Source organism: Pipistrellus kuhlii, unplaced genomic scaffold (genome assembly GCF_014108245.1).
Source record: "Pipistrellus kuhlii isolate mPipKuh1 unplaced genomic scaffold, mPipKuh1.p scaffold_m20_p_28, whole genome shotgun sequence".
Classification (NCBI taxonomy): Eukaryota; Metazoa; Chordata; class Mammalia; order Chiroptera; family Vespertilionidae; genus Pipistrellus; species Pipistrellus kuhlii.
Window position 1 is genome coordinate 4050337 of NW_023425527.1, and position 23341 is coordinate 4073677.

At 45.6% G+C, this 23341-nt stretch overlaps 2 protein-coding genes across 4 annotated transcripts in view; one reads left to right on the forward strand and one right to left on the reverse strand.

Annotated features, from left to right (window-relative positions):
• Positions 1-341: 341 nt before the first annotated feature.
• LOC118728063 (elongation factor 1-alpha 1-like) lies at positions 342-1943 on the reverse strand. The gene is given in 3 exon segments (XM_036454243.2): positions 342-1071; positions 1074-1118; positions 1120-1943. Coding segments are annotated over 3 exon segments (1401 nt in total). The 5' UTR covers positions 1864-1943; the 3' UTR covers positions 342-459.
• Positions 1944-5474: 3531 nt separating this feature from the next.
• Positions 5475-23341, forward strand: part of CA10 (carbonic anhydrase 10) — a 366676-nt gene continuing 348809 nt past the window's right edge. Inside the window, exons 1-2 of one of the 3 annotated variants that reach the window (XM_036454245.2) lie at positions 5475-5592; positions 7194-7857. In XM_036454245.2, the coding sequence (XP_036310138.1) occupies positions 7797-7857 (61 nt within the window). In that variant the 5' untranslated portion in view covers positions 5475-5592; positions 7194-7796. Of the gene's footprint in view, positions 5593-5781; positions 6228-6782; positions 7039-7193; positions 7858-23341 lie in introns of those variants that run through there. The other 2 variants (XM_036454246.2, XM_045587356.1) reach the window with 2 other exon arrangements.

A 23341-nucleotide genomic window follows, 5' to 3' on the forward strand; every position in this document is an offset into this window, starting at 1 on the left:
AAAATGGGACATATGACTCTCTAATTCAGCATGTAGAAAACGATGAATAGTCAAGCGGAATGTGTTTTTCAAGGGCAAAAGAAAAAGCAAGACTTAATATATGTAATTTTAATGCTAATCATTGAGAAGGTAATGTGAACAAAATTCCTGGTGAATAATTTTTTTTTTCTCATTAAACTTATTTTAATGCATCTCAAAATTCTGTGACAGATTTTTGGTCATGTTGTTTCCATTAAAAAGTACTGATTTTAAAAACTAATAACTTAAAAACTTCCACACACACAAAAGAACCAAATGGTCCACAAAACATTCTCCTTTTCTTCTGAAGGTTTTACGATGCATTGTAATCATTAACCAGTCTTTTACTATTAAACTTAAATGGCCAATTGAGACAAACAGTTCTGAGACCGTTCTTCCACCACTGATTAAGACTGGGGTGGCAGCTGCTGGGAATAATACTCATTTAGCCTTCTGAGCTTTCTGGGCAGACTTGGTGACTTTGCCAGCTCCAGCTGCCTTCTTGTCCACTGCTTTAATGACACCCACAGCAACTGTCTGTCTCATGTCACGAACAGCGAAATGGCCCAGAGGAGGGTAGTCAGAGAAGGTCTCAACACACATGGGCTTGCCAGGAATCATATCAACGATGGCAGCATCACCAGATTTCAAAAACTTGGGGCCATCTTCCAACTTTTTCCCAGAACGACAGTCAATCTTCTCCTTCAGCTCAGCAAATTTGCAAGCAATGTGAGCTGTGTGACAATCCAGCAGAGGTGCGTATCCAGCACTGATGTGGCCTGGGTGGTTCAGGATAATCACCTGAGCTGTGAAGCCAGCTGCTTCCATTGGTGGATTATTTTTGCTGTCACCAGCCACATTGCCACGGCGAACATCTTTGACAGACACGCTCTTGATGTTGAAGCCCACATTGTCCCCAGGAAGAGCTTCACTCAAAGCTTCATGGTGCATTTCAACAGACTTTACTTCAGTTGTAACATTGTCTGGAGCAAAGGTGACCACCATGCCGGGCTTGAGAACACCAGTCTCCACTCTGCCCACAGAGACAGTACCACAGAGACAGTACCAATACCACCAATTTTGTAGACATCCTGAAGGGGGCAGGCGCAGGGGCTTATCAGTTGGGTGAGTTGGTGGCAGGATGCAATCCAGAGCTTCAAGCAGTGTGGTTCCACTGGCATTGCCATCTTTACGGGTGGCCTTCCATCCCTTGAACCAAGGCATATTAGCACTTGGCTCCAGCATGTTGTCACCATTCCAACCAAAAATTGGCACAAATGCTACTGTGTCAGGGTTGTAGCCAATTTTCTTAATGTAGGTGCTGACTTCTTTAACAATTTCCTCGTATCTTTTCTGGCTGTAGGGTGGCTCAGTGGAATCCATTTTGTTAACACCAACAATCAGCTGTTTCACACCCAGAGTGTAGGCCAGAAGGCCATGCTCATGGGTCTGTCCATTCTTGGAGATGCCTGCTTCAAATTCACCAACACCAGCAGCAACAATCAGGACAGCACAGTCGGCCTGAGATGTGCCTGTAATCATGTTTTTGATGAAGTCTCTGTGCCCTGGGGCATCAATGATGGTAACATAATACTTGCTGGTCTCTAATTTCCACAGGGAGATATCAATGGTGATACTTCGCTCCCATTCAGCTTTCAGTTTATCCAAGACCCAGGCACACTTGAAGGAGCCCTTCCCCATCTCAGCAGCCTCCTTCTCAAATTTCTCGATGGTTCTTTTGTCGATCCCACCACATTTGTAGATGAGATGGCCGGTAGTGGTAGACTTGCCGGAATCTACGTGTCCAATGACGACGATGTTGATGTGAGTCTTTTCCTTTCCCATCTTGGGTTTGAGTTAATGGTGGTTTTCACGACACTTGTGTTCTGGCGGCAAACCCGTTGCGAAAAAAAAACCCTGGTGAATAATTTAAAAAGCTAATGCATTAGTTGCTAACTCCAAAATTTACACAGGCTGATATGGGAGCAGGCTGCTATCCTAATTAAAGCCTTTCTTTAAACCAGAGAACCATTATGAAGTTAAAATCCACTATATTGATCTATAACTGCTACCTGAAGGTACTGCAGCTGGTGTAAGTTCTTGCTCATACAATACTTCTCTGAGAAAGGATTAATGTAGAAGAAATCTACACCACAAAACCACAATACAAACACACAAACACACACACACACACACACACAAATGGTAGGATTAAGATAAAAGTGAATTGGATAGAAAGCAAAAAAAAAAAAAATCTGGGAAAACATCTTCCACTAATTCGTATGGATTTAGATAACATGTTTTCCATGATTAGCTGCTGCAATGTGTTACTCAGTAACAACAAAAGAATGACAGAGATGGAAGGCTGTTGGAGGAGGTAGGTCATTGAGAGGATGAGACAGCCGAAACCGGTTTGGCTCAATGGACAGAGTGTCGGCTTGTGGACTGAAGGGTCCCAGGTTCGATTCCGGTCAAGGGCATGTACCTTGGTTGCAGGCACATCTCCAGTAGGGGGTGTGCAAGAGGCAGCTGATCGGTGACTCTCTCTCATCGATGTTTCTAACTCGCTATCTCTCTCCTTTCCTCTCTGTGCAAAATCAATAAAATATATTTAAAAAAGAGAGAGAGAGAGAGATTGAGAGAGAGAGAGAGAGAGAGAGAGAGAGAGAGAGAGAGAGAGAGAGGATGAGACAGCTGGTTGGCCCAGGAAGAGGATCTGGGAAGTCAGTCTCCTCATACCTCCTTGGAATGTAACTTCTGCCCACCATTCTCAACCTAGGATTCATTTTAAGAGCAAGCCTTGAGAGAGGAAGGTGTTTTTGAGACCATCTGGATGATACACTAGTATATTATTGAACCCAGTAATTTCATTTTAGGATCTGGCATTCAGATGCAGCAATCTACTCCTCTTGTGACCACCCAAGTTCATATGCAAGTTTCCCTTGCTTATTAAAATGGCCATCTACCACTCTAGAGCAGTCTTCTACTTTTCTAGATTGCTTCATGCTCTCCATGTACAGGGGCCAGTGTGGGAACCAGCACAAGTTTTAAAATAAATAAGTAGGAAGGCTGGAATCAAATTCTGCCTCTGCCTCTACTTCTGTCTGTATTTGAACTTGGACATATCACTTAAACTCACCTTAATCTTTCCATCTTCTCTCCTGAAAATTAAGGGACTTCGAGTAGATCTGTTCTGAAATTATATTAATGTGCACTTGAAATATACTACTTGACATGTACCACATATCAAAAGATTGTAGTTATTTAAATAATCAAGCAAGTAAACCTATTCATTTTTTTTAGCAACCACTTACAAAGTGCCTGCAATTTATCTGTTGTAAACAAGTGTCCCATTTGTAAAATCTTGAGTTCAGAAAAAAGCTGGATGTTTTGTGTGTGTGTGTTTTTTAAATATATTTTACTTATAGAGAGGGAGAGCTAGAAACAACGATGAGAGAGAAACATCTATCAGCTGCCTCCTGCACACCCCCTATTGAGGATGTGCCAGCAACCAAGGTACATGTCCTTGACCTGAATTGAACCGGGGACTTTTTAGTCTGCAGACCAACACTCTATCCACTGAGCCAAACCGGTTTCAGCGAAGTTGGATGTTTGAGAGAGAGATTAAATGTAATGAAAAGAAGAAAAGTATAGCATCAGGTTTAGATCAGAACATGCTAATGTAGCAAGTCAATGTTCAGGGACTGTTGTGTTCAGTGCTGTATTTCAAGGAGAGAATTGGCTCTTAGCAGGCACTCAGATTTTCATTAGAAATGCTTGTGATTACTTCTAATTCCCAGTGACCTTTTCTTTCTCCCACTTCTACTGTAGTTAAGCTATAAATTGCATGTTCTACTGTTACAATCCATCTTGTCTTTAACTGAAGTCTAGCTGTGTCATATGTGGATTCTGGTTCTAAGCACAAAAGGACCTCTCCAGGATATTTTTAATTTCACAGAGCATGAGGGGAGATGGGGTAGCATGGCCTCTGAGTTTGGAATGCCTGGCTGTGGTTTCTACACTACGAATTAGCAGCCATGAGACCGCAAATAGCTTTTCTGGGCCTCTGTTTTATCATCTGTAAAATGGAAGTAACAATATTTCTCTTATATGGATGTTCTGATGATTAAATAAAGGAATCCATGTAAAGGATTTGGCAATATGTACATGGAAAACAATGCATGCAGTTATTTTTACTTAAATACTATCATGAATTAATGGTTTTTATTTATTTTTGTATATTTTTTAAAAAGTAAAAGTACTTGGCAGCAGTACTTAGCCTAAATATTTTTGAGAGGGCTTGAAGGCGAGCTACAGACTGAAAGGGGGAAAATGAAGTATTACTGGCTTTAGCTCTTAAAGCAAATGGAGGGAATGTGGTCTTTAGGCTTTTTGAAAACAAGGATTATGGATTTTCAATTACAAAACTCCAGCATCTTACTACAGGGCTTGACACATATCAGGCACGCCCTTGATATTTGCATAACTCATTAATAAATAAATAGGTTGTTGGTGGTATAACAATCCAGGCACCCTGCTTCTGCTTCCGGAGAGGTCTTTCTTGCTAGCCAAACATTGGGCTCCCAAATGCAGAAGGCAGGTCAACCCCTCCCTAGGATGGAATTGGTGCATCTTTGGCAAACTGCTTTTTTTCTCTCTTCAAAAAGTCCTTTCGTGCAGTGGGCTTGCAAGGCTCAGGGACAAACAGCCCCTCTGCACCGCGACCCCCTCCACGCCATGTTTCCCAAGTGGGCTCATTCTCAGTACCTGAGATGCTTTTAATGTTCCCAGGTCTCAATATCTTCCCTGCTGAGCCTGGAGCTCTGGAAGTAAGAATCCTGGGCTCTCTCCATCTGGGTCTAGATTTTTAATGCCTTGATCACCTAGGGTCCTTGGCTGTCGCATCAGAGAGCAGATCCCTGGATCACACCTCCTTCTGAAACAGTAGGCAAAGTCTGCCAGAAGTTCTTTCCCAGAATCTCTGGACTGGAGGCAGCAGGACCAAGCAGCCCTGTCTCCCAGGATGAGCCCAGCTTAGGAAGCTCCTGCTGTTACCTTGGCTCCCTCCCACATCCCTTCCGCCCCCGCCGCCTCCCGCCACTCAGCCCAAGGACAGCCAGACTCCTGGGCAGCTGGCATCCTTTCAGTAATCCCGGGAGCGCTGCAGGGTGACTCCTTCGGCTCCCGCACCGCACCCTCCGAGGCCACACAGCCTGGGAGACTCGCTCAACTGACTCAGCGCGGATGAACCGTCCCCTCCTCTCTCCTCCCGCTTCCCTTTCACTCATCCACCCTTTGGATGCTGCTAGCAGACCAAGGCACACACTACCAAGGCTTCTAAACGTCGAAAATAAAATTGTGCAAAAAATCCCCTGTGGGTTGTGCGTGTGCGTTGTGGTGTGTGTGTGTGTGTGTGTGTGTGTGTGTGTGTGTGTGTGTGTGTGTCCATCCGCGCTTGTGCAAAAAAATCTCCAAAACGTCACAGTTTGCATTCCGGAGGAGCGCGCCCAGAAATCCGAGATCTTCCCAGGGATTCCCCTACCCTGCCTCCTCCGCTGCAGTTACCCCCAAGAGGTAGGTCTGGGGCTTTCTCCTCCACCCCCTGCTGCAGCGGGAGCGGGGAGAGACGGCCGCTGCGATTTCCCTTCTCCCCCCCCCCCCCCCCCAGCCCTCTTCTGGGGCGCACAGTCCCGGGTGCAGGGATCCTTTCCAGTCCCCCCGCATCCACCTGGCGAGCGGCTGAGCAGCTGCCAGTGCTCCCCCGGCCTCGGGCAGCCTGCGGGGCGGGAGACCCGCTGAGCCCGCGCTCCCCGGGCCCGGGCGGCGGGCGGTGCTGCGGCCGCTCCCCCCTCCCGCGGGGCCTGCGCCGGCCGCGCCGCTCCGGGGTGAGTGCGCCCGCGGGCTCGGTGGGAAGGGCTTCCCCGGAAGCGGCGGAGGGTCGCGGCAGAGAGTCTGCGGGGACCCCAGCAACAGCCCCCCAGAGCACAGGAGCTTCCCGAAAGAAAGCGATTGAAAGCCAAGAAGGGAAGCCCGTTCCCCCAAAGCCCGGGGCGCCCACAGCCTCGGGTCCCCCTGGAGCCGGCGGAGGAGCGGTTGGCCGCGGGGCTGCGGGCGCAGGAGTGGGACAGAGGCTTTTCCACTGTCCGGGGAGGGAGGGACTTGCAGGCAAGAGCTGCACCTGCTCTAGGAGCTGCTGAGAGGACTCCGGGGTAAGTCGGGTCCTGGCCCCGGAGCGGAAAGGGGGAGGTGAGGTGGCGGGTGGAGGGAGAAAAGGGCAGGGGAGGAATGAGAAGCGGGGGGAGGTAGGGGACAAGGGAGGAATTATGCAAAAAAAGAAGAAAAAATCCCCCAATATTCCAGCGTAGCAGCATTCCCAGGAAGAGTCCCTCCCGGGGCTCCCGTGCCAAAGTGGGGGGGGGGGGGGAGGGGGAGGAGGGGAGAAGAAGGGGGCTCGAAGTTCTCTTTAAGGAGAAGAGAAACTCCCCAAACCTCGGAGGGTGACCGAGGCGAGCGGGGCGGAGTCTGAGTCGGAGCGGGGCCCGGGCCCCGGTGGCTGCCGCCGTGGCCGGCCCGCAGCTCCGACTCCCAGCGCCCCGTCCTCCTCATGGCCGCGGGGAGCCTCCCCTCCGCACCCCGCCTCCCGCCGGCGCCCCCGGGAGCAGCGGGCCCCAGGACCTTAGGTTCCCGGGTGGCACGGAGGATGCTCACCTGGTCGGACCTCCCCCTCGCTCCCCTCCCTCCTCCTCCCGCCCCCACCCGCTCCCCTCCCCTCCTGGCCGGGCAGCGTCGGGCTCCGTAGGCGAGGAAAGAACGACCCCTGCAGTTGCAGTGCCGGAATCTCGGCGGCGGCGGCGGCGGCGGCACTCGTTGCGGGCGCTGGGAGCCAGGGATCGGGGAGCCAGGGATCAGGGAGCCCCGGGAAGCAGCCGCGGAACGCCGTGCGGAGCCCGCGGGCCCCCGACGCGCCCGGGATCCCGGCTCCTCGCGGTCGGCGATCGGCGCCCTGGCCGCGCCGCCGGGGTCGGGCTCAGCGGAGGCGGGCAGCGCGCGGACCTGGGCACTGGGAGGACCGGCGGCGGCGGGTTCGGGCACTAATCCCTGCCTCTCTCGCCTCTCCCTCTCGCCGCCTCCCTTCTGCTGCGTCTGCTCCTCCCCCCGCCCCCCCCCGGAAGCAGAAGAGGACCGGCCCCGAAGCGGAGCGGCAGCCGCCCTAGGACAGACCATGCCCCGGTGAACGGAGCGGACTTCGAGGGCAACTTGGCGCGGACCGCCTGCGAGCTGCCCGGGCCCCGCCAGCCGAGGAGGAGCGGCAGCAGCGCGGCCCGGCGGGGGGCTCTCGTCTATGCCTTCTTGGGGCGCCCGGCGGCGGATCGGGGTCTCGTTGGTGCAGACGGAGCCCGGCGCTGGTGGCGGCTGCAGGTGGCTGCCGCCGCCTCTGCTGCTGGCGTTGCTTCCTCCGCTGCCCGGGCCGGGAGCAGCGGAGACCTCTGAGCGGGGACACCTCCTCCGGGGCGGCAGCCAGACCTCGGACATGTGTCAGCACACCTGGGGCGCCGCGCAGCCCTTAAGCCCGAGGGGATCTTTGCCGGAACAAGTCCAACGGCGATATTGATCTTGGGGGTGACTGTCCCTGGACCGGCCGCCGTCCGGTGGGAGTGCGAGCTTGCACACTCGCCCAGAAGTGTGTGAGTGTGTTGGATGTGCGTGTGCCGTGCCGGGCTAACCCCCCCGCCCCCCGTTTTCCCGTCGAGTGATGCACTTGGAATGAGAATCGGAGGATGGAAATAGTCTGGGAGGTGCTTTTTCTTCTTCAAGCCAATTTCATCGTCTGCATATCAGGTATGGGGACGCGCCGGAGTGGCGGGCGGGTTGGTGTGGTGTTGGGTTTGGGGTTTGTGGGGTCCTATTGTGTGCAAGGCACTGAGGTGGCCTCTCGGGCTGGGATGGGGCGGGGGTGGGGAGGGGGGAGAGGATGGTGGCAGAGACCTGCTCAGCTCTGCGGGTTTGCTGCCTTCGGAATTATAAACCTTCTGAACCCAAGGATGGGTGTGTGTGTGTGTGTGTGTGTGTGTCCGGGGTAGTATTCGCATGGAGTTCTGGAAGGTACAAGGGGTGGGGGGTGAGGAGGGAGAGGCGGATGACTGTTGATTTTCAAGGCTTTCTGGCTGAGAACTCTGGCGCCGAAATCTGAGCCTTGGCCACCCCCACCCCCAACCCCGGGCTTTCAAAGTTCCCAAACTTGGTGGTTCTGGCTGGCAAAAATGGACACGGAGCCCTGGCCTGGGGATCAGAGCACTTTCAAGTGACTGCGGGAAGATGTGGGAGTGGAGACTATTCCTCAGGGACCAGAGGGAGGTGGAGGTCCTCCATTCCTTCCCCCCGAACCCATCAGGCACAGCGGAGATGGTCTGAACTATCCTAGCCCGCCGCCCCCTCCCAGCAATAAAAGCAAACCCCCGTCAGAAACAATACAGCATCATCAATGCCACTCTAAATGACGGTCCTTTGGAATGCCCAGTGGCAGGGGTGTGCTGGCCGAGACTCACTGGCCTCAGGCTACTTGTGCCAGCCTTTGGTGTTAGCAGAGGAGGGCAAGCCAGTGGAGGGGAGTGAGGTAGGGCTAGTGCCTGCCTGCACCTGTGTGTCTCTGTGTTGGAAGGGATTCTGATTGCCAAGCAGTGTCTTTGTTGGTGCAGGGGGTGGGGGGTTTGGAGGGGAGCAGTGAGAAAAAGCCTGGGGATCAGCAGTATTTCCCAATGTAATGCCTCCTCCCCTTGACCGTGTCCACCCCATTTCCCTTCACACCTGTCATGGAGGTGCCCAGGGTAAGGCCCCTTTGCAGCGCTCCCCTCTGCCTGCATTCCCTCTGCAGAATTGAGGACGCAGCCAACTTGCCATGAAGTCACCAGAAGAGGAGAGCAGGAACCCTGCCCCTGGGAGCAGGCACATTTGAACATCCCTGGGGGACAGGGGCATGTTTCCTGAATCTTCCTCCAGTCCAGCAATCCCCACCCTCCGATTCTGGATAGTAAAAACCCTGTCTGCTCTTATACTGGACCCAGATCCAAAGACCGTTATTCAGCTGCAATGTTCTCTTCAGAGAACAGGAATAGGAAATATTTTATTCAAAATTGCTCCCTTTGGGGCTTGGTCACCTTACTAAGAAATCAGAGGTATACTGTGAGACTGGAAGATAATAAACAGTGCCCTGAAATCCTCTAGTGAGACCTCTTTTACCCCATCCTACACCTGAGGGAAAATTCCTAGGTTAGGTGACTTGTAAAGGTTTATAGCTGCCATCTATCCAGGAATGAACTGGGTAGCATCTCCCAAGGCCACAGTTTGCATCTTTCTCTTCTACATGTCTATTTCATTCTCTCTCTCTCTCTCTCTCTCTCTCTCTCTCTCTCTCTCTCTCTCTCTCTCTCCCCTCATGCATTCCATATTTCATTGGTTATAAAACACCCTTTCCCTACCTCTCTCCAGCATCATACATAATTTTTACATGAGACGAGCCATCTGAGTCCCTTTAAAACTTACCAAGGGTTAACATCAATGAGGCTCCACCCCCAGCATCCTTTCTTTCCAGTCCCTGCCTTTGGCCAGGCCATCACAGGAGACCCAGCTGAGAACGGGTCTGTCCTTAGCCTCCCCCTAATGGGATACCTGTCACAGCTCTCCATATCCTGAACTTGGTCTGATATATCAACAACTACATTATGTAAATAGGAGCATTAGAAGGAGGTTCTTCCCAACCCAGGAGGGGGCCATGGAGCACAAGGCCTCGCACATGTGTTTACTAAGTAATCGTCATTGCTCCGTAATGAGGGGATAAAAGTGTAAGCGAAATTGCCACCTATTAGCTAAACACAGAAAACTAGGTTAGCGTTGCAAATGCCTAGTTAGGATCTGCGCTAATTTGCACTTTATGAAGACATTTAGGCAGAGAGGCACCATTATGGACTCGGTATTTACACATCCATACAATTTGCTTCCAAGGCTGGGCTGGCTATCCCTCCAGGGGCCAGGCGGCTTTCACCCCCCATAAACAGAACTGCTCACTAAGGGACATCCCTGTGTGTCACAGGTCTGATAGGAACATAATTACAGCTCACAGTTTGGGGGGCTTTCCCCCCCTCCCCCCCCACCCATCTAGTAGCTTTAAGAAGTGCAGGAATGCAATGCACTAAGGTTGAATAATTGCTGCAGGAGCATTTAGTAGGTCTTTCTTTTCTGTTTCTGTGATTTGCAGTTTTAATTTACTCACGACTGAGCTTTACAAAAGGAATATAACCCTTATTGTAAAACCTACTAAATCTTAAAGGAGTTTTAAAAAATATTTAAAACAAAACACCTCTCTGCCATCTTGGGATGAATTACCCTACCCTGGAAATGGATATGAATTCTTACAGAGTGACCAGGTCATCACTAATGGATGCAGTACTAGGGTTGGCATCATTCCTGAGGAATTCCAGACTAGGAAGGGCCAGCAAAAGTCTGCACTGTAAACATTTTGCAGAAGGAAAATGAGGGGAGTGGATCTGGCCTGTAAAAGGTATACTGACTGAATTTCAGTCAGTAGCACTAGCTTTCAGGAATACTCTGGTGCTTTGTAGCTGAGTGTTTCGTTAACCAAAGCTGCCTACCCTCCCTCACCCCAGCCCAATCCCCCAAATTAAAAGTATATACCTACAAGGAGCTTTCTCCCAAGGGCCTGTGTAGACATAGTGCTTAAAATTCAGAGCTCTGCTCTTGGTAGGTTTGATGGCTCTGCACTAGTCATTTGGTTTATGATGAAGCTGTGATACTATTTCCCAAGGCTGTTGACCCTGCAGGGTAATTGTAAGGAACAAAACACTCCTTATAAAATGCCTAGCGTGGTGTCCAGAATGCAGTCACCACGGGCCGCAAATGGGACTGGGGGTCTGCTTGGCCAGGCTCAGCTAACTAGCTGCTGAGGGAGTACCATGTGTGCCTTCCATCTGAGAGATTCTATCCATTCTGGCTACTTAAGGACAAGTCAGCTAGGCTGACGAGGGAATACCAGGCCTGAGAGTTCTTGGGGCTCCTTATTAGGCTCAGATCTCATTTTATTGAAAATGTAAGGCAGCCAAGATCTCTGAAGAGATGAGGGGGAGGGAGGAAAGGCACGAGGGAGGGAGAGAGAGAGAGATGATTTTCCCCAATGCTAGCAAGAGCTCCATTCCATCCTTACAAAAGCAGTTCACATCTGCAAAGAATGAATGCTTAGCAGCACCAGGAGAGAATTTCCTGGTCCAAAAACAGCTGTCTGATTTAATTTACTCAATGCATCTTACTTCCTTATGTGTAACTTTACTTAGGCAGCTTATTCATAATAATAACAGCAATAACAATTATAATTATATGGTGCTTTCACATATATTATGTAATATTTCATATACTTTAACTCATTCATTCTTAGAGTAATTTTATATGTAAGGCAACCAACGCCCACAGAGGGTCAGCCTGGAGGATTCACAGCCAGGTCTAACTGAGGTCAAATCATCTATATTTTGGTTCAAGGTTTCTTTTAAATGTTGTTATATCGAATATATTTTTTATGTTTTCAATGGAAAGAATAAACTGTGTTAAATGGATGTAAGTCTTGAAAGTGGAAATTAAGGGGATTATAGTCTAGACTAGAGCTAGAATTAAGGGAGCATTTGAGTGCTACATGACTGCCAATCAAACCGACGAGACTATTATCCAAGTTTGTTCCCCAATGCCTTATGATGCGCAACCCCTGATTAAGCAAAGAACATGTCATACATTCTTTGCCTTATCTGAAAATTCAAATGGTTTCCCTTCAGCTTCTTTACATGTAGAAAGGGGATAACAGTACATACCCCACACATTTGTATATGGATGAGACTAGATAATGAATTCGGTAATTCTGGCAGTGTCTGAGGCTAGCAATAGTGTGCTTGCAGTCATGTAAATTTTTTTTTTTCCTAAAAATCTGACATTGCACAGGATTGTGAGGCCAAGATAGAACAGAGCCTTTAGTTTCCTTCCCTCCCACTTCTGTAAAAGCAAAAACAGAATCATTAGCAATCACATTTTATCGATTGAGTTTGAGTCCTCCTTTTAAGAAGGCCTTGGCTTAACAGCTTTGAAATGTCTCTTCATTTTGTTTCCCAGACAAATGAGACTGGCAGTGCTAGGTATGGGTGCTAGTCATGGGTGGCACTCCCTTTACCCCTGGAAGCCCAATATGAAGGTGGGGCTTGGAAAGTTGAATACATCGCCTGGGAACAAGGTAGTGCTTGTTAGCAATATGGCTTCTTTACACCTGATGATGTTGTTGGCAATATGGCTTCTTTACATCGAGTTTCCCATGGATGCCACCTAGCCCAGTCCCTGACAGGTGCCATTGTCATAGATGAGACTCTCTTGGCAGTGAGATGCAATGAGTCTTCCTGAGAAATAGGAAGTCCCTGGGGATGGCTTGCTACCCTGGATCATCAGTGCCTACCATCTCAATTTCTCATCTTAACTAACCATTACATATTTGGCCCTGGGGTTTAAGTCAAGAAAAGAGTGAGGCACCATAAAAGTGTATGGAAGCAAACCATTGTAGAAACAATATGGAAGTTAGAAGACTCAACTTACTCATGAAGTCTTCCTTAATTGTCTAGGTGACTTTGGGCAATTCTCTTAGCCCAGTGGTAGGCACACTGCAGCTCGTGAGCCACATGCGGCTCTTTTGGCCCTTTGAGTGTGGCTCTTCCACAAAATACCATGGCCTGGGCAAGTCTATTTTGAAGAAGTGGTGTTAGAAGTTTAAGTTTAAAAAATTTGGCTTTCAAAAAAAATTTTAGTCGTCGTACTGTAGATATTTGGCTTTGTTGACTAATGAGTTTGCCGACCACTGTCTTAGCCCCTTAGTATCTCAGTTTCCTCATCTGTAAAATTATCTCAGCTTTGCCTATTTCAAAGAACTGTTCATAATATTATGGGACGATCCATGCTTAAGATATAGTTTTTAAATCAAAGTTGAGATATGGACACACAATAGTTGTATATTCTATATGATAAAGATGTAATATGCAAATGGTCTTTATGCTAAGGACAGGATCATGGATCAGCAGGAGGGTGGAAAAACCTGCTACAAGCAGGCAGTGGAGAACTATAAGAGGGAGCAGGGCAGCGAGTTATGAGGGGGTAAAGGGGTGGAGGGAGCTACAGGAGAGTGGCACAATGGGCAAGAAAGCTATAGGAGGGCTGCAAAGAGCTACTGTCTACAAGTGGGTGGCAGAGAGCTACAGGAGGGGGCAGAGCAGCAAGCTATGAGAGGGGGTGGGGAGGGGGAATGGGAGGAGCTACAGGAGCTTGGGACAGCTGGGGGAGAGCTACTGGAGGGCAGCAGTGAGCTACTGGCTACTGAGGAGCTACTGGTGCAAGAATTAGTGCGTAGAGCTACTAACTTCATAAAATAGAAGGATAAGGCTTAATTGTTAAGATGTAGTTTATACTAGTAAAAGCAAAGTTGTAATGCACAAAGTGTATCATGAGATAAAACAATAAGAATAATACTTAATGGTTTGGTAAAGGGCTTAAACGCTACAGAAGAGAGGAAAGTGGAGAATTTTGGTAGATTTTGGAGGTTGGGAATAGGAGAGCTGGAGGAGACCATATTATCAAAGAGAGAGGAATAGGAATGTGTGAGATATGTAGTGAGGACTGTCCCTAATGGAAACAAAAGGTTCATTTGGGAGATGCTGGAAAATTGGGATGAACCCACTCAGGGACCTGTTGAACTGAGAAGCTATGCAACATCCTAATATATTTAATCTCTTAGTGGTTTTTATTTTTCTTATATGGATCTTTGCATTGATCTTATGGACTGAACTTGGTTAAAATTTGTTTGAGATTCTAATATTTCTTTTGATCTTAAATTTGTGTGGCATGTCTCCAGCTACTGCTGTACTTTTCATAGGTTGGGCCCTATTTGGGATTGTAGACAGTTGAGGTTTGAAGAGGCTTCAGCCTTTCTCCTCTGTAGTATGGAGATGATTCTTCCCAAAGTTGTTGATCCTACAGGGTAGTCATAAGGAACAAAACACTATTTTTAAAATGCCTGGCATGGTGTCTGGAATTCAGTAACCACTGACCAAATTACACATATCATGAGAGAGTAAGCATGGGCTTTGCTACTAAGATAGGCCAACATGTGAATCCTGCCTTTTACATGCACTCTCTGTGTGCTTGGAGAAGTCCTTTACGTTCTCTGAGCCTCTGTACCATCTGTAAAGTGAAGATTGGAGAAAAAGTACATAAGATCCTGCCACAGTGCCTGCCTTATCGTAGTCAGTCAGTGAATTGGAGCTGCTCAGAAAATTATCATCATGGTCAATTATCAATAAGAGTGCTTGCTGTTGACACTTTGAACCTGTTATTGAAAATTCAAATGAATTATTCAGTCATTTCTTCAAATTGCTAGCTAACTGTGTACAAGGCAGAAGAATCACAGAAAAGAACAATACCTGGTCCTTTGTATAAAGGGCATACCACACATTATGCCCTTTGTCCACTTAACCATTCAACATTTATGGAGGGTGCCCCATGCAGAAGGTACTGGGGATCCAGCAGGAATAAGTAAGACATTGCCCTTTCCTTCCTGGAATTCATAATCCAGTAAGAGACTAATTTTTAAAATATTGATAGTTACCCTAAAATGTGGTAAGTATTGTAATGAAAGGACATACAAACAGTGTTTGAGTAGCACAGAGAAGGGACATCTGACTCATTCTGGAGGTGGGAAGAGTAGAGGAAGGAGAGTAAGTAGTGTTAGTTAGAAGGGGTTTAGGCTGCCCCTGGAAAGACATTAAAGTCTGGGCTTGGAAGATTTTGGCTAATTGACGAGGAGTGTGATTGGGGAGGGATGATCATAGGAAACAATATTTGCAAAGACAGGGAGATCAGATAGGACATGATGAACTTAGGGGACTGTCAAGAAGTCAATATGGCAACTACTGGAATGGAGTGTGATGGATGAGGCTGAACATTTACAGAATGTGATCCCAATAAGAGTAATACCTTACATCCAATCATACTCAGTAAAAACCACCCTTTTGCCTCTTTGTGTAGGGAAGGCATCCTTTTAAGACTCAAGGGGTAGGTCTGTAGGGGTGTCGAACTCAATCAGAGAAGGGGCCACAATCTAAAATCCAGCCTAAATCGCGGGCCGAATGGTTTACTGAACAGTCATAAACTGTGATGGAAACGCAGCGGAGTGCAGTGATGACAGCGCGGTGCGGGCCACATTGCAAGGCCTGGCGGGACGAATTTGGATCGCGGGCCTTGTGTTTGACACATGTGGTCTAGTGTATCCTTTTTTCTTTGTTGGGAACAGAACAGTCAGGGTTAAAGCTTTTGGCTCTGGTCCAGCTGTGCTCCATTTGGCCCAAATCACTAGGTATTTTCCAGCATCCCCTCTAGTTCCAGGTGGCTTCTCAGAAGCTTTGGACATAACCCAGATACATATGACAGAATGGACCTCTTCTCGCCCTAGGAAAAGGAGCTGAGACCCCAATGTGTCAATTATCATCTCATTCTGCTGGATCATTGAATCTGTCTCACAGCTTTTTGCAGTTTTCATCTCATGTAAACTTAAAACTTTAAAGGATTTCTAGCAGGGGTTGGAGTGGGTAGCTGTGGATGGTAAGAAATGTTATGGTAACAAAGAGATCATTCCTGCTTATTAGCGAGATTGGACTGATAATGGCCAGCCAGTGTTTGGGTTGGTTGCATTCACATGAAGGTGCCATCAGGATGGCAGAAAGGAGAGGGTCAGGGAGAGGTGGGGCCTTAGTCACAGTCATTGCAGAACTCATCTTTAACTTCTTCCAATACTTCATGCCCAATGGCTGAAGGGGCTGGGATAGGAAATGAAGCCTGTGACTTTCAGGTGAGTTTTCCAGAGCCAAGTCCTGCTAGCCTCATAGCACAGTTGGCAGCAATGCCAAAGTTGGAACGAACCCATTCACTGAAGGATATGAACCAACATATTCCCGTTCTGTGGTCCCCTCTTCTACCGCACACAGATTTACCTTTCATCCTTAAGGGAAGCAGTTTTGACAGCAGCACTTACTAAATGGGCAAAGGCCATTCCTCCTCCACGAGATGGGAAGAAAAGTAAATAATCGCATGAGATTCTTGATCTAATAAAGGTACATATCTACAGATGGCTTCTCTCCCATTCCCAAAGGGTTTAATGTATTGGCTCATTAATCCCCAAAATGCTATTGAATGCCTCCAATGATGGAGGCAATGGCCAGGCAGAATAAAATGTAGGGAGTAAAACAACCATGATTTTTGCCCGTGTAGAGTGTATATTTAGGCCTTCTGTTGTCTTTTCCCATTGCCCAGCCCAGTACCTAGCATTCAGTAGAAGCTCAATAATAAATGATTGAATTACTATGTAAATGAATGACAAGGAGTGATTTAAAATGGCTTCCCTTCTTTAGCAGGAGACTGGGAGACAAGATCTGAGACTAGGAGGGAGTGGGGATGAAAACCTCTTTGCTAGCTGCCCTTTTGCTTCTACTGCATGAAACCTTCTCAGGGAGCAACATATTCAGTGGTTTTCTATTTCCTTCTCAGGCTTAATTCATATCTGCATTTGGCCAACCAGTGTTATTTGGGGATGCTTAGCAGTTGGTTTAAAACACATGTGTCAAACACAAGGCCTGTGGGCCAAATCCGTCCCGCCAGGCCTTGCAATGTGGCCCGCACCGCGCTGTCATCACTGCACTCCGCTGCATTTCCATCACAATGACAGTTTATGACTGTTCAGTAAAACATTCGGCCCGCGATTTAGGCTGGATTTTAGATTGTGGCCCCTTCTCTGATTGAGTTCGACACCCCTAGTTTAAAATGTATTTCAGCAACTTTGTGTTCTATGATGCCATACTAAAAGCCTTGAACTAGGATGGTCAAGAATCAATGGATGCATCCTTGTTCTTTTCTCCATGTCATCTCTGTTCCTATTAAAGGAGATTGCTTAGGATAAGGTGTTTTCATATTGGGATCTAGCTTGGGGAAAACCAGCACGAGAGAAAGCTCACTGCTCCTTAGTTGAGTATTGAACTAGACTAGAGGGCCTGAGGGGAAAGCCTACCCCACTCACTCTTTCATCTTGGTGCTCAAGCAATCCAGGGAACGGCTCTGGTCTCCAAGGTGTTTCAGTCTTGTGTCTGAGAACCACTTCCCCCTCCAGCTGTTTGTAACAGAACTGTGGTGTAGCTCTACTAGTTCTTACCAGGGAGGAGAGCCAGGCACCTAGAAATGGAAAGAACAATAATGCATTGGCAGTTCTTGGCTGTGCATTCTGCCTGTAATATCTGTGCATTCTGGCTAGTTGATCTTAACAGCTGTGAGGAAATGGAGGGTTGGGTGGTTTCATGTTTGTTTGCTTGTTAATATAATTTCAGAGGGGAGGTTATAGAACAAAAGCTCCTATTTTAACCTCTTAGCAGGTACCGTATTTTCCGGCGTATAAGACGACCCCCTAATTTTACAGTTAAAACATAGGTTTAGGCCTATATTCGCTGTATAAGACTACCCCCCACTTCTGAGGCAACACCAGTTCTTTTTTTAATAGACCAACTTTCTGACTCTGGCCAATCTGAGCAGGCTTTTTATGCATGCAAATTATACATGTTCTGTACCCGAAGCTACACTGTTTTCTAGTAAAAAGCCTGCTCAGATTGGCCAGAGTCAGAGAGGCAGTCTATTAAAAAAAAGAACTGGTGTTGCCTTGGAAGTGGGGGGTAGTCTTACACAGTGAATATAGGCCTAAACCTATGTTTTAACTGTAAAAATTAGGGGGTCGTCTTATACGCCGGAAAATACGGTATATGGAGATTATACTGATGATTAAAGGTGAGGCACCTGTGAGTAATGCCTTTCTATTGTGTGGCCTGGATGTGAATAGCAGTATGTCTCTGTCTGTCTAAGTCCTATAATGCACCCTCATGATACCAGCTTTAAGTCTCAGTGGCTCAAATCCCTGTAGAATGATATATAAAGTGATGGAGTCATTATTTTTGTGTCCATGACAAGTTCTATCCTGTTTTTCTACTGTGGTAAAGTTCTCTGTGGCCTTTTCATTTGGTATTGCTAAATGAGAGTCCTGTGCAATCTTAAGTGTAAGACTTGGTGCAGTGCCCCAATCACCCTTCCTACTCTTAGATCCACTGAAATTAGAGCTTGACTAAGCCAGGTAATGTGCCACCTCTAAAGGCAAGATGGTTTGAACAAATTAATGAATGAGAGTTTTGTTTACCGTATGCATTTGACCTTGAGGCCAATCATGTGTTCAAGTGAAACATTCCTCATTGATCAGAGCTTCTTGCATGCCAGAGACTGTATTTGCGAGTGTTTAGTGTCACAAACATGAATGATGAGCCATTGAATTCATTTTAATGCTAACAATGCTATAACAACAGTATCCAAGAAAATTTGGGAAAACAAACAAATTTTTTTTTTTTACTAAGTTTGCAGTTATAATCTGTACTTCTTAAAGAAAACTTCACATTATGTCTTACGTATTCCTCCATGCTGCTTCCTAGTTAAGTTTCTTCAGGCTATTCTGGACTCTATTACAGATAAAATTCATAATCTCAGTGATATAACATAATAGAAGTTTATTTCCTGTTCACATTACTAGTAATTGTCTGTTGGTTGCTGTGTATGTGTGAGTGTGTACGCATACATTTGTGTGTAAGGGGCTTTTTTCGGGGGAAAAGAATTAAAGGGAAAGAATGCTGTCTTTGTAGTGACTGGGGCTTCTCAAGGCTGATGGAGACTCTGCTTGTCTTCAAGATATGGCTTCCAATGTTATATATATATATATTTTAATAAGTCAGATCAGAGATAGGAAGCTATGGTCAAGAACAAGCAAAATACCTTTTCTAAGTCCAGAAATTTGAGATTTCTTAAGTATTATTTCTAGAGTTTATTTCTATAACTTTTAGAGAAGAGTGAATAAAGTGTATGACAGAAAAGATAATTGGGATGCCAGTTAGAACATGTTCAAGTGACTGTTAGCTTTGCCACTGCTTGCTCAGTGGTGTGGAGGAAGTCATTTCACCGGTCTGGGTTCTTGTTTTCTCCTTTTATTTATTTATTTTCAGGGGCTAGCTTATTTTTATTTTATTTCAGAGAGGAAGGAAGTGGAGGAGAGAGATAGAAACATAAGTGATGAGAATCAACTATTGGCTGCCTCCTGCATGCCCCTAGTGGAGATCTAGCCCACAACCCAGCCATGTGCCTTGACCAGCAATTCAATCATGACTTCCTGGTTCATAGGTCAAGTACACTCAACCACTGAGCCACATAGGCCAGGCCCAATTTTCTCCTTCTAAAAGGGGATGTTGAATTAAATAATATCTAGAACCCTTTGCAACTTTATAGTGTTAAGAGACTTAAAAATTTTTATCTGAATTTGCTGTTAATGCTGAACTCCAGTTTTTGAGATGTGGGGGCAGCACGGTTAAATAACAGGATGAACTTTCAAGACTGAGTGAGCAGAAAGGTGGCAAATGACTTCTGAAATGGGCAAGCATAAGCTAAGGCATGATGAGAGAATGACTCAGACTGTTTGTGAAATGATGATCTTGTCCGAAGCTCTCTAGTAAGATTCTAGAAAAGACTCTGGGGGTCATCATTGACTGCCCTATCAAGGATTTACTGAAAACCTTGGGGTCTGTGTATTAGAGTCTTAGAATTTAATCTCAACCTTACTGTTACTTGTGTGACCTTGGGACATTACTTAAGATGCCTAATCCTTCCTATTCTCTCATAAACTGGAGGTGATAATATCTATCCTTGGAGTCCAGGGAGACTGAAATTCAGAAATGCAGCAGAGTGCTTGGCACTCAGAATGAATTTGATAAATGGTGAGTTTTGCACTGTTATGACTGAAGCTAAAAGAACAAAAGACGTGTTGGGCAAAATTAAGAAGGAACTTGGCAGTCTCATGTAAAACATGGGGGTTAAATGAGCCAATTCATGGGCAAGTGTTTAGCACAATGCCTGCACATAACACATCATCCTTTGAGGTTGGTTGAATCTTATTCACTGGGGGAAGATAGGGATGTCTGGGGAATATTTTAAAGGTAATAAGAAAGAAGACAATCGTGTCTTTTGCATAAAACAATCTTCAGAGTCTATTTCCTGGGTCTGGCCCACACTTTTTAATAATTAAAAAAATTAATGCCTCATATTTTCATTTTATAGCTGCGGTTTAGACTTATCAAGGCCTCTAATATAGGTGCATGGTCTCCTGTGACCCAGTAAGAACTTGACTTTGACAATGGTGGCATAAACAAAACCCTGATTCACTTAATGTTTTCCCTGGTTGATATACTTTAGTAAATGATGGTTTATTGTTCGGAACAAAAAAGGAATGAGGCATTATGACTCAATTCACTTATGGTAAAGCTATAATATTTAATAGAACATGTTTTAAAACAAGTCACTTGCTTGTTTTTACAGGAATTTGGTCACTCTATTTTTTTTTCTTCATTATTCAGTCTTGCCAGCTTTGCCAAAGCACTGATTTATACACATGGCAACCTTACTCATGTATCTTTTTTCAACAAATTCTCAACATGAAAAGATAGTTTTGATTTATGTTTCCTATTCACTTGAGAGAATGATTTTTAAAATGATAATTAAATGATAGGCTATTCCTGAGATTGCAACATGATTCCTTTTCAAATACATCTGATCTGAGGACTTCAGCAAAAGACATAAAAGGAAAACCAACAAGAAACAGGACAGATGACAAATGCTGCATGCATTGATGTTAAGTAAAGACAAGCAAACTGTGTCCTAAGTGTATTGGTCTCTACGGAGCCAGCTTTGGGGCTTTTCTGAGTGTTTGGTATTTTTATCGGATTTCCCTCCCCCAATCACATCAGTGGAGGCTGGATTACCACTGAGAATGCAGAGATTAATGGCCTGTTGAGACTAATCCACCTAACCCCTACTCCTGTTTCTCTGAAATTGATTGAGTATAGAGAAGCGGAAGATAGACCCACACCAGCTAGCCTGATATTAGATCCCAGGGAGTTAATGAGACCTAATAGCTCTAAGTTCATGTAACCAAGAGCCATGAAACTTGCATGGAACACAGTCACTTTCTGCATTAGGGAATTCTTTTATTCGTTGCTCATTAGATTAGATCCCAGTGCGTTGTTTCACAGACTTTTTTAAAGGCGAACATTTTCACATGATTACATTAAAAAAAATTATACTATTATAACCCAATTTAAAGTAATTGAGAGAAAAAGAGAAAAAGGGAATCACATAACCTGAATGCAACTGTTATTACTATTGTAGTTTGTTCCCTCTAGGTTTTTATTGGCAAGCGTTTTTATTTATTTGACGTTGCATTCCGCTATTCTGTTTGGACAAAAAATCATGGGAGATAAATATATGGTTTGTGTGCAGTAAAGCAAGGCCCACCTAAAATGTAGACAAAAACAGTGGGAAAATAATTACATTCATAGATGGATAGATATGGCATTGATGAAAACCACAATTTTATGCTAAATTAGTGAGCTCAAATTGGATGAAATCTGAACAGAATTGAAATTTCTAAATCTTTAATTATGAAAACGTTGCTCTTGAAAAAAATAATTAGTAGGAAGATAAGAAATGTAATAATAGTAGTGGAGGTTTTTTAGTAGAAGGAACACTGGAAGAGACAATTTAGAAAGGATTTTTTTTTTAAAGATTCATTTAACTATTAAAACACAGAAATTTGTTTAAATATACTGAGAAGCAATTTAGGTGAGTGATTAAAAGCTTACACAGAGGCAGACCTAGGTTTAAACCCACTCTCTCCCTCTTCCACACTGGATGGCTTTGGGCAAGTAAACTTCTGCATCTCAGTTTTCTAATCTGTAAAATGGGGATAAGATAGAACCACCTCAGGGATTTTTTATGTGTTCAATGACATGTGAAAGTAAGGCACTTGGTATGATATTGTCAGGCAGACAATGGTGGCTTAATAAATGTGACCCCCCAATAACACTATATTCATAACATGTAAGATGCAGCCAGCCACATCCTATTTGTAAAGGATTAGCATCCTCTGAGTTGCTTGCTTTTGTAGGGAACTTTGTCCTAGAAGCTCAGAAACCTTCAATACCTGCCTCTGACTCTACAAAAAGAATTTACACCATCAACACTGGTCCTCTATGATATCCCAGAAGCACCCTTTGGACATGGCTCCAATTTGCCAACTCACTCTTCTGTGAACACCTTGCACATACATACCTGTGCCTTTGTTCGTATTGTGTTTCTCCACCTGCCCTTCACCCTCCTAGATCACACCCATCTCACAAATTCAGCCAGCAGGCTCCTTCTCTGTGGATACTGGGGTCATCAGCCCAGTTAGCCTGGGTCTCTTGCTTCTTTACACCCTGTGGATTCTTACTGTCTCCAGAGCCGTTCATCACCGACCAGTCTTTCTTTTTCCATCAGATGGAAAACTCACTGTGATCAAGATTCATCTAGTCTGTGCTGTTCCCACTCTTAGCACAAAATCATGATTGGTTGGGTCTTACTCTACAATTTATAATGATAATTACAAGATTCACTGTAGATATTCTATTAAGTAATACTCATTAATTTAAGTTGTTTTCTATTCCTCAACCCACCTACCCCCTCTTAGAGATACTATAGCATCTCAGGTCAAGGCTCAGCCAAATCTAGCCAGCTACCTAGTTTGTAAACACAGTTTTTTGGAGCCGAGCCAAGTTCATTCACTTACATATTGTCTATGGTTGCTTCTATGCCACATCAACAGAGTTGAATAGTTGCAACAGAGACAAAATTGCCTGAAATGCTTAAAATATTTACTGTCTGGGCCTTTACAGGAAAATTTTGCAATCCTTAATGCAAATGATTGATTTGGATGCTTCCACGAGGTAGAGTGATAAACTGCGTTGCTAGGTAATTCATTTCTTCAATGGAAGATTGTCTAAATTTTAGATGAAATATTTTTAAATTAAATTATTATCTGTGTACATATTTTAACATTGCCCCCGCTCCCATACATACCCCCCTCCCCAGAGTTTTGTGTCCATTGATTGTACTTATATGCATGTATACAAGTCCTTCGGTTGATCTCTTATCTCCCCCAGATCGTCCTTTAGCCCTGGCCAGCTTTTCTCAGTGGGTTAGAACATCAGCCTGCAGAGCAAAGGGTAGCAGGTTCGATTCCTGGTCAAGGGTATGTACCTCAATTGCAGGTTCCATCCATGGCCCAGTGGAAAGGCATGCA